This window comes from Periophthalmus magnuspinnatus, chromosome 20 (genome assembly GCF_009829125.3).
Source record: "Periophthalmus magnuspinnatus isolate fPerMag1 chromosome 20, fPerMag1.2.pri, whole genome shotgun sequence".
NCBI lineage: Eukaryota > Metazoa > Chordata > Actinopteri > Gobiiformes > Gobiidae > Periophthalmus > Periophthalmus magnuspinnatus.
In genome coordinates, this window is record NC_047145.1 from 2,351,349 (window position 1) to 2,363,983 (window position 12,635).

General features: G+C 38.7%; 1 protein-coding gene across 1 annotated transcript; it reads right to left on the reverse strand.

Moving 5' to 3' along the window:
• Nucleotides 1–510: 510 nt before the first annotated feature.
• adgrg2a (adhesion G protein-coupled receptor G2a) lies at nt 511–8,483 on the reverse strand. The gene is made up of 14 exons (XM_055230266.1): nt 8,335–8,483; nt 7,339–7,342; nt 7,218–7,280; nt 6,603–6,749; nt 6,108–6,230; nt 5,979–6,024; nt 5,569–5,672; nt 5,353–5,477; nt 4,314–4,582; nt 3,758–3,857; nt 2,828–3,114; nt 2,019–2,120; nt 1,375–1,491; nt 511–1,031 (listed from the first exon to the last, which is right to left on the reverse strand). Exons 1-14 carry the CDS (start codon nt 8,481–8,483, stop codon nt 931–933), a joined length of 1,737 nt encoding a protein of 578 aa, XP_055086241.1. The 3' UTR covers nt 511–930.
• Between the last annotated feature and the right edge of the window lie 4,152 nt (nt 8,484–12,635).

Consider the following 12,635-nt stretch of genomic DNA (forward strand, 5'->3'; position numbering starts at 1 on the left):
TGACATTATTGGCTAGGAGACTTATTCTGTTGAACTGGAAACAAAAAAACCCTCCAGCCTATACTAATCTGTTGTATGATATATTGAAACATGTCCAGCTAGAAAAAATTAAATTTGAACTTAGAGGGAAAGTGGACACTTTCCACCTGACATGGGATGGGTTTCTGGAGTACTGTGATAGACAGGATAGACAGGTGAATATGCAGGTATAGAATATGCTACCTGAACCCCGCCCCCTCCCCTGTTTTTATTTTATTATTTTATTATTTTTATTAATTATTTTACTTATTTAATTTTACTTTTTACTTTTACTTTTTTTTTTTTTATGTATTTACTTTGTACATTGCTTTTGTTTTACATTTGTTTTAAAGAAAAACTCAAATAAAAAGAACTGAAAAAAAAAAAAAAAAACACTACGTAACTTTTCTGGTGGAGGGTCTGCCACTTGTTTGTCTCCATGGAGATGTCTTACTTTTACTAATTTCCTGGAACATTCCATACTTATCTCCATGGAGACAAGCAAGTGGCAGCACAAGGCCAAGTCACATGTCAGACTGATCTTGTTTTTCAAGATATTTTAGCAATGAAATCACCTGTAATTATATAAATATGACAGAGAAGTTCAGTCCTCTATTGTAAAACAGACAAACATTTCCATGATGACCAGCAAGTGGCAGGCCCTCTGCAACAAAAGTTACATAGTGCAGCTTTAAGATTCAAAATGTCATGTTTTATTCTGATATTCCATAATTATTTTAAGCTTCACGTGAACTTTTTATTGAAACTTCTTTGACCTTCCAAACCTCTTCCTAAAAGGCTTGCTAAGTGTCCTTAATGTTAAATACTGTGTGTTTGAATGAGATGAGCGGCTCTTTACCTCTATAGTCCATGTGTTACTATGTGCATTATAGTTGTGGTGAGTAGCCGATGTCAGAGGGACCCTTGTAGAGTCATGTTTAGTCTGTGGCGCTCATTCCAAACCACATCACTGTTTGAGCCGTCAGAAATGCCACTGTCTGTAAACACCGAGCCTGAAAGATAGACATAAGGAATTATGTTACAGTCATTTACTTGTAGTTACGTTGGGTTAGCAAGCACATAAAGTTTAGGGGAGTGGATTTTATTTCATTCTTTGTGGCAGCCTAACTTTTTTCTACAGTTTTTTGGAATACAGACTTTTTACATTTGTATTACAGACTTTTTGTTCAGTTCTTGGGTCTAGTTATTAATAGAAATCATCAGGTTCAACATTTTTGAATTCATCTTTTGGATATTTCATGGCAAAGTACAATGTAATTTATAGGAAAAAGCTGCTCTTGCCCCATCTAGGAGCATGACATCATCGCACTCTGAAAAGCACCAGTAGTGTTTTACCGCTGCTGTTGGCATCGCTGATGATGGAGGCGTTGCTGACGATGGGGTGAGCTGCCGAGGTCGACATCATGCCATAGGATGTGGACTTGTTGTTGTGGGTCGCTGTTCGACTCCAGTCTAGTGTAACAAGATAGGAGAGACGAGTTAGTGTTTTTATAATGGGTTTTAGGTTTTTGGTTGTTTATATTTTCTAATTACCATAGCTGGATTAGGGGTGTCAAAAGTATAAAAACGAAACCCTAATCGTTTCTAAACATAATATTGAAACTAAATACTCTTTAAGTAAGTACTGATACTGTAAAAACAGCATAACGTTTTTTTTTTGTTTTTTTTTATCAGAACTAATGTAAGACCACATGGTGTAATAAACTAATATTATTATTTTGTTTTGAAAATGACAATATTGTCTAAAAATAAGCTCTTAAAATTCAAGTCTATTCTTTAGTAATAACATTTGAAAGTTGAAAGATTGAAATTTTAGTATCGTAACAACATTAAGCTGGATGTGCTACAAGACTTAAAAAAACAACATTACAGTTTACAAATGGATTCACCCAAATTATCACAATTAAATAAATAAACATCCTATGAAATCAAGAACTGAATTAAACTTTCATTCATGTACTTGGCTTTAAAAGACATACCGGAGTTTTCAGGCAGCCTGAGTCTACCACAGCACAGATACATCCTCCACTGTCTCTGGACGTTCTCTTTCATGGCACAGTGGAACACAAAGATAAACAAACCTGTACAAGAAAATGAAAATGAAATATGAAAATCATGAAAATGTTTTATATTAATCCAGTGGGGTCAAGAGAAATAGATGTCATTATATATTTCACATGATTCTAACCATAATAGCAGCGATTGTAGTACTACGTTTAAGGTTAAAGGTTAAAAGGTGCCACCTGTTGGTCCCCATAAAGATGAACTTATCTATCTCCATGGAGACAAAAGCAGGCAGCACCACCAGGCAAGGCTACAGGTCAGATCTGTGGAGAGGCAACTATACTAACAGTAACAAGGTAATTTTTAAGGTCATTTGCTATTAAAAATTAACAAATGTTAATGTCATCCTGTGGAACATTCCAGGCAAAGCAATAGCATTTGTATGGGGACAAACAGATGGCAGACCCTCAATCATAAATGTTTTATTGTTATTGCAGCTATAAATGTTTAGATATTTGGTTTCAGATTGCAGTTATGTGGAATATTTTGAAGACTTGAAGATATTATTATTATTATTATTATTATTATTATTATTATTATTATTATTATTATTATTATTATTATTATTATTATTATTATATTTTATTATTGTTTTTTAATTTATTTTTTTTATCAATATGAAATAGATGGATAAATGTATTGAATATGTTGATTATGCAAAAGGTACAGACACTGCTAAATGGATAAAAGCTCAAAATACCAAATTTTTTGTGAGCCCACTGACCTTGTAGAGAGTTGAAGATACAAAACAGATAGACAAAAGGCAGGTAGAGTGGTCCCCAGGCAAACAGGGCAAATCCCCAGGTAAGACCCAGGAGGATGACCAGTCCAAAGATGCTGCGCAGGTCTGAGAGGGTCCCCCGGTTTGGAGACTGGTTCTGGGGGTTCTGTCTCTTTATTCGGGCAAGTTGGACCATCACCACCACAAACATCACCAGACAAAAGACGAACATCAGGAGGAAGTAGGCCACAACGCCAATGTAGAAAACCAAGTCATTACGCAGCCAACAGCTACAAGAATAGTAAACGTATTACTAACAGCCAGGAATTCACTCTCATCGAAGGTTAAAACACAGATTGATAATTGGATCTGTGCACAACGGTAAATGATTAGCCCACTGTAACTGCCTTTTTGTCACTATGGTAACCCTTACGCTAAATTGAAGCAGTGTAAATATGAAAATAAGGCAAAAGACAAACTAGACTTTACTAAATTTTAATAGGTTTTTAGTTTTATATTTCATGTTTTAAATAGCATTAAACTAGCAAAGCATTGAAACACAGAGAGCCAGCCAGTGCACTGCTGTGTATAGAGCCCAATGGTTGGTATGTTTAATTTACATACATTTATACTGTTTATTTTATATTTTGCACCATATGTTTATCAAATTGCACCATAAAGTCAGTTAGAAGCTTTTTCCCTTTAGAATTCCCTATGCATATGTAAACTGTATAACTGTTGATGAAAAATAATGTCTTGTGCAAACACAAATGAAATGGCATTTTTATTGTACATTTAATTTCCATCAGTTTATATGGATTTTGTATTTTCAAGCTTACAGCTAAGTTCTGCATTGGCTGCACCAGATCTCGCTATAAAATCTACATTCTTAGTCTTACGGCAAATACAATGAAAACTGTTTATTAAACTTACAAATCATCTGACGTTCCATCTGTGTATCTTCCATATGAGATCAGGCCATAGTTGTTTTTGTCCACTGAGATTATAATGACCACCACAATCAGAGGGATACCTGCAAAATGAGGAGGCATTAGGGGTTGACCTAAACCAGATGTATGCAGTGTAGAAGTTTAAGTGATGATTCAACAAAACCAAATAAAGTTAGTAATGGAACTCCCTGCAAAGATTTTTATGTGGCATCCAGAGCAAATAGCAACATAAACATAAGAGTGTATGTGATCAGGAAATGTAATCTGATATTTTAGTATCAGTAGATAAAAAAAAGTTTAGTATAACGTGGCTTCTTGTATTAACATTTAGGCTGTTTAAATTCAATGAGGGACTTCATAAACAAGTCACACATTTGGCAAACCATGACGAATCAACTAATAAAATTAAAAACTACCACACCACATGATTTTTTGGATTTGTGTATCTAGAGTAAGAATATGTCCACAGGGATATAACATGAGCAGCAAATATGACAGTAGGTTTTGTCAAAGACATGTTGATTTCTAGTCATACTCACCCCAGCCCATAAGGGAGAACTTGGTCATGTATTTGCTGAAGTACGGAGTGAACACACGGACTATACTGAAGTACATGTGCAGAGCCTCAAGCCCCGCCCACGTGAACGATGTCAACAGGAAGTAGTGCAGAAAGAAGGCTGTGCTAATACATAGTCCGTTCGCGCTAAAGAGAGCCAACCAGCCGTCAACCAAAAACACCAGGTTTAGAAGAAGCAGAGACATGCAGAGCTGAACCAGGATCTTGGCTGGAATGTCCCGCAATAATTTTCTGAAAGACAAACATACATATACACATTAATGTCAAATTTATCTTAATAAAAACTTAATAATAACTAGACTAGACAAATTGACTGAGATGTGGTAATCAGTCTATGCCAAATGACCTCTCAGACGACTACCAATCACTCACTCGCACCACTTTCATAATATACTATGGGAAAGGTGGGTGAAGTGTCTTGCCCAAGGACATAACAACAGTAGCCTGCACTGGAAGGAGATGGGCTTTAACAGCCAAGCTTTTGTTGGGCTTGTGCTCTCATGAGCCATTATTGACCTTATTCCACCACTCCCACTTTTGTCTCTAAGTAGTTCTAAAGCTGTGGTGGTGGTAATCCCATTCATTTCAATGGAGAATTTGACAGAAGTTTCACTACCAAAATATGATATGAAGTAGGCCGATTTGCATAAAATGGTCTATGTTCATGTGACCAACAACTCAACACTGCACTGATTCTCTGGGAGGTTTTAAAATAGCTCTGTAGTCCCTATAAAACGTATTTATTGTTGAAGATAAGCAGCCCCATGCAAAATAATACAACCCGAATGACAATGGCAGCGCCCACGGCAACTTCCTGAATAAGGTGAATATTCTCCCATATTGAAATAGGTTGTTTTCGATCCAAACCAGTGAGCACAGGTAGCATTGTCAATCAGTCGAACTGTAGAATATCTCTCTACATCTTGTTGTTGGATAGGGTACACAGATAAAAACAACTATTTATTTCAGTGTTAAATATGACAAAAATACATGTTTCTTACTCAAATAAGAGGTACGTGAGAATGGTGACCGACAAAAACACAGCAGAGACTCCACAGCCGATGTAGGTGATAAAAGTGAGGAGCTGAGCCTGCTGACGGTCTGTTATTCCCTGTCTGGACAAATCCTGGAAAGTAAAAGACATTCCGCTGTTAAGCGTGCAAATTGATAGCTATGAATTTGTTCATATTTAAAACTAATATGATTTTTCTTTGTACCAAAAGCACTGCGAATGATGTGAGGTGGTTGCAGCTACATGTTGTGTCGTCAGCTGTAACGCGGACAACATGGCAACCAACATTGCTCCAGCCCCCCTTACCACCTACGAACAAAGCAACAAAAGCATGTAATAGGCCATTTTTTAAATATCTGGTTGTAAAATTACTAGACATGCGTATATTACTTTCCTAAGAAATCCCTGACCCATTTGCAATGATAAAAAAATTGCTAATATGTTGCTTGGCTAAGTGAAATGGGTACATTTTTCATGTAAATTGAAACTCCCTACCAACATATTGTCTGTACTAATACATGTAGCACACTAAATACTTACTGAGCTACTGCCATCTCATGCAAGTGTCATTTTTGTACAGACTTTGTCCTGGAGAATGAGTCTATCTATACTTACCATTTTCTGTGAAGTCCCAAAACACGCACGCAGAGGAGTGGTTAATCTACAAACAGGTGAGAAAATTGTTTATATTAAATGTATCTATTACCTTTAAAATACAAGTCAATGCAGTGACATGTTGCCTACTTTTATGGGGTTGACATTTCTTATTGTGAATTCAATGTCTTCCCTGAGGTTTCTTATGGACAAATTGGCCACACTGGAGGCCAGAACTGGACTGAGTGTAGTTTTGTCATTTAGTGTTGTATCCTGAAAAAAATAAAGATAAAAACATCAATAAATGTATCATTAAAAGTGCATTTACCATGGACATGTTATTGCTTTGGTTGGAATGTTTCACAGTATGGCACCCTCTTGTATATCCATGGAGACAATCAGACCAAGTTACAGGTTACATCTTTTGAAGAGGCTCATAGTAATGTTCAACGGTCACATTTTTATATAGCATTTTTCCACCTTCAAGTCACTCAAAGCTCTTTACATCAAGCAACCACTCACCCATTCTCCATGGAGACAAGTATGTAGTGGACCCTCCATTAGAAAAGTTACATGGTTCTCCTTTACACACACATCACTAACTAATCAGTAATATGATAATACATAGTTATAGGTGTATAGTACCATAAACAGTGTGCTCTTGGTGTAGAAAGTGAACTGCACTCTGTTGGCCCTCTGCTTCTCCTTTGGACTCAGACCTTCAGTGAGGGACGCAGGTAAAAACACTGAGCCCAGAGGAGCTTTCGTCGACCTGGCTCTGCGCGCATTGATCTGGAAGTAACACACACGGAAATGATTCTGGCCCATTTTGATATTTGTTTTACCTTTTTAATCCATACTTCACTATCATTTTCATTTCTTTTCACTGCAACTGTTTTAAGTTTTAGTACTGTAATTATAAATAAATAAATACAATCAAAAGGTAATGTTATATTGTGTATTTAACAGGTTATTTTTGAGTTTTGGCCTTTTATAATATTTTAAGTATAATTACATGTTTAAGCAAAATTTCAGAGGTCCAAATAATGTGGCAACAGCAAGTAGGTTTTTATTAATTAAACCAGCACAAATTGGTTCTTTGATAATTGTTTCTTTATAAGCAGTTTGCCAGACATTTGTGTAATGTGTTTTCATTTGCCACTGATGTTGTTGATATGTTTGTAGTAAAGAAATAATAAATAATTTTTAAAAATCACTTTCTTCTTTCATATTCATTTTGCTTTTGAAACTATAAATTACCTGAACATTGTTAGTGCTGAAGATATTGGCCGTTGTTGTAACAAACTGGGTCCCGTCCACAGGCTGCACGGCCAAAACCAGAGACGTAGAAGAGAGGATTGCATTTTTTTTTGCAACGAACCAACCTAAAACAATAATACACTTTATCAAATGGTGCAATATCTACATTATAACTTTAGTTCATTTTCTTTTTTTGAGTATTGTTTTCAAGCATGATCTTTTTAGTTACTGTAATCTGTTTGATTTGTATGTACAATTTATTACATTTATTACAACTACAAAAATGATCTACTTGAATAATTTCTTCTAGTTCAAGAAAACACCTTTCATTTCATGCAGAATATTGTAAATACAGCTATTTGTGAAACATTTTTAGACAAGAGCCATAATGAAGCATCTGAAGGGACAAACTGCATTATTCTGAAAGTAATGTTGTCAAATACGTTGAATCCATAGACTGTATAAAGAACTGGACTAAGTAAGTCTGACGTCACCCATAGTGTTCGGCGCCAGTGAAATGAAGCTCGAGGCTAGAGCAGTAATAAAGGTAAATTTAGAGCCAAGTTCCATATTTAGAAATCTGATCTGAGTACCTGAGGATGAAAGCAACCAAAGAGCCAGAGCAAAGCTGTTGATGGTAACGCACCTTTCTGCCTGCACTGCTGTTTTAGCAGAGAGCGGACACTTAGCAACACTGTCAATCAAACCTGTTGCTAACGTCAACGGCAGTGACCTCAGGAAAAGAAAGTGCCTGATTTGTCTATTATTAATGTTCATATTTTGATTTACGAACACATTAGTGAAATAACCACATCAGGATCATGTAAAGCGGGGTTAATGTGAACATTTTAAGAACAAAATGACGAGTCTGACAGCAGAAGTTATGAAGTGAACTGGAGCCAGAGTCGATGGAGCCGGAAGCCCACCCATACTCACTTCCTACATGGAACGTGGCGGCAAGCGGGTTAGTTATCTCCATTTCTATATATAGTCTATGTGTGAAACAGGTAAAGAAATCCTAGATCTGTAGTAAAAAGCTGCTCAACACAAGGTAAATATATATTATTTCTTGCAGTGTATCACTATCTTAACACATGTTTTAAGTTCTGCCTCTTACCTGTTCGCAGATGCAGCGAGAGCCTGTGGATCTCCGTCCATAAGGTTGCTGATTATATTTATAGCCTTTTCCCCCATAGACTGAGAAACAGAGGGACCATCGAAGAGTCTTTCCAGCTGCCCCACTAACTCTGACACCTGCAGAGCCATCCTTGAATAAGTTTACATATATTTACATTCAAATATACAGTGCCTATGTATCCTCTCGCTGTATGCAAGTCAGTGTGTCTTGTATTCAAATAAACAGCTCCAGGTATAGTCACTGCTGATCTGCAATGTTTTACCTGTGAAGAATTGAGCCGAGATGCATTCTCAGTTTCAGACAGAAGGTTATCAGCCACCACAGGGTAGATCATTGTCCCTCTGTCTGGCCTTGGGACTGGTCACTCCCCAGTATTCCGACAACCAGCCGATCAGAGCCGTCCTCACAGGGCTGGTGTTGGTCCAGGTGCGCAAACACTCTGAACAGGTAAAGCCCCAGCCACCCCGGGGCAGCTGCAGCAGCCGTGTCCCTCTGCCCACAGCCCAGCCACAGGGAGCCGTACGAGGGGATGGCCTGAGCTATCACCACTCTGTGTCCCCCCTTCTCGTTATCAACCTGGTAGAAACAAAGATGCTATATGAACGTGTATGGGACAGTACGGCAATGAGCTGTTTGGATTCAGTCAGGTAGAGCGGAATGATTTGGAGTTTAGATTTGTGAGTTAATAAGATTCTGTTCAAAGTTCACATCTTAAACACGTCCTAAAGAACTGACAAAAAACTGAAATATAATCTGACAAATGAACACAAGAGTTGCATTTAAGAACATCTGTGTACACACTGTCTTTTTTTGTTTGTGGAGTAAAATTGTGGTAAGTTACTTCAAAAACTGCCAGGTTTTCTGTTTGCTAATTGCCTCCATTTAAATAGTGATTTGGGGTTTTGAATGGCTGTTTTCATCTGTTATTTGTTAATAGTAAATAGTAATAGTAAAGTAATATATAGGCCTGTCACAATAATTACAATATCGACTTATCGTTCACTATATGAAAGCTGGAACAATCATTTTTGGAGCCGAGTTTCCAACAGTTCATAGTTTGGCCGGGGGTGCGACTTATACTCAGATGTGATTTTTTTCTTCATTATTATGCATTTTTTGGCTGGTGCGACTTATACTCTGGAGAACAGGGTAATCATTTCTACAGCTATGTATTGGTTCATTCTGCTATTTCTTTGTTGCAGCTTAGGCCTTTTAATGACACAGTATTATCGCCCCCCTTCAATTTCAACATGCTTTAGCTACACATACACACACACACCCCTACATACAGACACACACACACACCACACACACATACATACAGACACATACAGACACACACACACACATACACACACATACACACACACCCACACCCCCACATACAGACACACCCACACACACACACCCACATACATACACACACATACACACACAGACACACCCCTGCATACAGACACACCCCGACACACATGAATACAGACATACACACACACATCCTACAAACACACAAACACACACACTCACACATTCACTCATGTTTTTATTTTATTATATTTATTTATTTCTTTGTCTTAGCTACAAACTGTCCCATTATGTCTTCTGTCTTGGACGTACAGTTTTGTGTTTAAAAATGCTTAACTGTCTGACTTTAATTAAATAATGAAATTAATACAAAAAATAAAAAATAAAAATAAAATTCAAATACTGGTCTTTTTTAAAAATTGCTTTGCTGGGATTATCTTGTTTTGTGTCAGTGGCATAAAGTAGTTTCAATATTACCGTTTGTCACGATATTTCTCTAGCGATATATCGTGCTGCAAAATGTAGCCTGTTATAGTGAACTTTGAACAATTATTTGGGCCTATTAAAACAACAAATTGCAAATCTAGTCACAATGCTTATCAGAAACACAGCAGTTAGTATCTGTGTTTCAGAAGTGTCTCCCTCTCACCTCCAGGCTGAAGGAGCTGGTCACCACGTCCCTCCTCAGACACACTTGGTGCCAGTCTTGTGGTGTCAGTTTTATGGGGAATCTGTGTTTGACGCAGAGCAGCCACACGTACAGCGCCTCATCATCTCCCTCCAACCCGAGCTCCAACATGAGCCCCTGCACCGAGCTGTACATGAACGCGACCCACCGCCCCGCAGCCACCACGCGGATGTTTACACGGTCATCTGGTACAGCAGAGGGAACGCAGCCCTCTCCTGCAGTGTCCAGTGGTTCTCACAGCCATTCAGCACCGCCTTGATGTCGCCCAGGAAGTAACCAAGAGCTGGGAAAGACATGAAAGTGAAATAAAAGTGCATATAATAATAAGTAGTGGATGAAGTACACAGTTATGTTACTCAAGTAAAAGATACAAAGGTAAAAAGGTACTCAAATCAAAGTACATCACATGAGAAAAGTATTTAAGTTACCATTCAAAAATGTACTTTAAGAGTATAAAGGAAGAGTATTTCACACAATTGTTCATTTGTTCCATCCATTTTCTTCCGCTTTATCCGGGGCCGGGTCGCGGAGGCAGCAGTTTCAGCAGGGAGGCCCAGACTTCCCTCTCCACACACACTTCCTCCAGCTCTTCTGGGAGGATCCCGAGGCGTTCCCAGGCCAGCTGAGAGACATAGTCCCTCCAGTGTGTCCTGGGTCTTCCCCGGGGCCTCGTCCCGGTGGGACGTGCCCGGAACACCTGCCTAGGGAGGTGTCCAGGAGGCATTCGGAATAGATTCCCAAGCCACCTCCACTGGCTCCTCTCTACATGGAGGAGCAGCGGCTCTACTCCGAGCTCCTACCGTGTGACCGAGCTCCTCACCCTGTCTCTAAGGGAGCGCCCAGCCACCCTGCGGAGGAATCTCATTTCTGCCGCTTGTATCCGCGATCTTGTGCTTTCGGTCATTACCCAAAGCTCATGACCATAGGTGAGGGTGGGAAAGTAGATTGACCGGTAAATCGAGAGCTTTGCCTTCCGGCTCAGCTCCTTCTTTACCACAATGGTCCGATACAGCGACCGCATCACTGCAGACGCTGCACCGATCCGTTTGTCAATCTCACATCCATTCGTCCCTCATTCGTGAACAAGACCCTGAGATACTTGAACTCCTCCACTTGAGGCAGAGACTCACCATCCACCCGGAGAGAGCAAACCACCTTTTTCCAGTCGAGAACCATGGCCTCGGATTTGAAGGTGTTGATTTTCATCCCAGCCGCTTTACACTCAGCTGCAAACCGCCCCAGTGCTGCAGGTCCTGGTTCGATGAAACCATCAGGACAACATCATCTGCAAACAGCAGAGATGAGATTCTGTGGTTCCCGAACTGGACCCCCTCCGGCCCCTGGCTGCGCCGAGAAATTCTGTCCATAAAAATAATGAACAGAATCGGTGACAAAGGGCAGCCCTGATGGAGTCCAACATGCACCGGGAACAGGTCTAACTTACTGCTGGCAATGCACAGCTCCTGTGGCTGCCCTCAAAGGGCCAGATGTACTACTTTTTGAACTTGTTAATTAACTGTTTCTGTATTTATTACTTATTCAAATTACAAATATTGCATATGCATTTGCCTGGATGTAAAAAATATGGTCGTGTAACTATGCATCTCCTGATAAAATGATATTTTAAGACCATCATACCTTTTCATTTACTCTGTTGAGGGCCACATAAAATGATGTGGAGGGCCACATTGGGCCCCCGGCCTCGACTTTGACACATGTGATCTAAACCATCTTTTTTTGGTCAGATTTTGTTCAAATTAAGTCTAACAAGCCTTAAACAGAGCAGTGCTTACTGTTAGCATCACACCATCAGGGAATGTTGATGACATCAGCTGCACAGTATCATTTGTTCTTAGTTGAGTAGATGTTTAAACCTGTACCTGTACTTATTAGTCAAGTAACTTAGCTTAGCTATTAGTCAAGTAACTTAGCTTACTTGAATACAGTTTTTCTGTTTCTACCTATGTAGGGCTGAACAAATTGGGGATTTTTTATGTTTTAATAATATAAATGTGTTCAAAGTTCATATTTTAAACACATCCAGAGGAACTGACAAAAAGACAGAAATCTGAACTGACAAACTAATACAAGAATCACATTTCAGAACATGCAAGCTATATCATTGGCCTGATTGTAGACAGCAGAGGATTAAGCCACAAAATGAATCTATTCCCTGAATCTCTGATCAGACAGACAGAATATTCAAAGGCTCAAGGCTCAAATAACATATATTATGTTTTATAACATACCAAAACATGTATGTATGGTGTATAATAATTGCAATATT

What these genes read in the sequence shown, in the direction of transcription:
- adgrg2a (XM_055230266.1), bottom strand. Translation starts at nt 8,483, where the DNA reads ATGGCTCTGCAGGTGTCAGAGTTAGTGGGGCAGCTGGAAAGACTCTTC. An exon ending in CTCACGTACCTCTTATTTGA is followed by an intron (nt 4,583 to 5,352) that starts GTAAGAAACATG and finishes TTTGTCTTTCAG; the next exon opens with AAAATTATTGCGGGACATTC. An exon ending in TATCTTCAACTCTCTACAAG is followed by an intron (nt 2,121 to 2,827) that starts GTCAGTGGGCTC and finishes TTTCTTGTACAG; the next exon opens with GTTTGTTTATCTTTGTGTTC.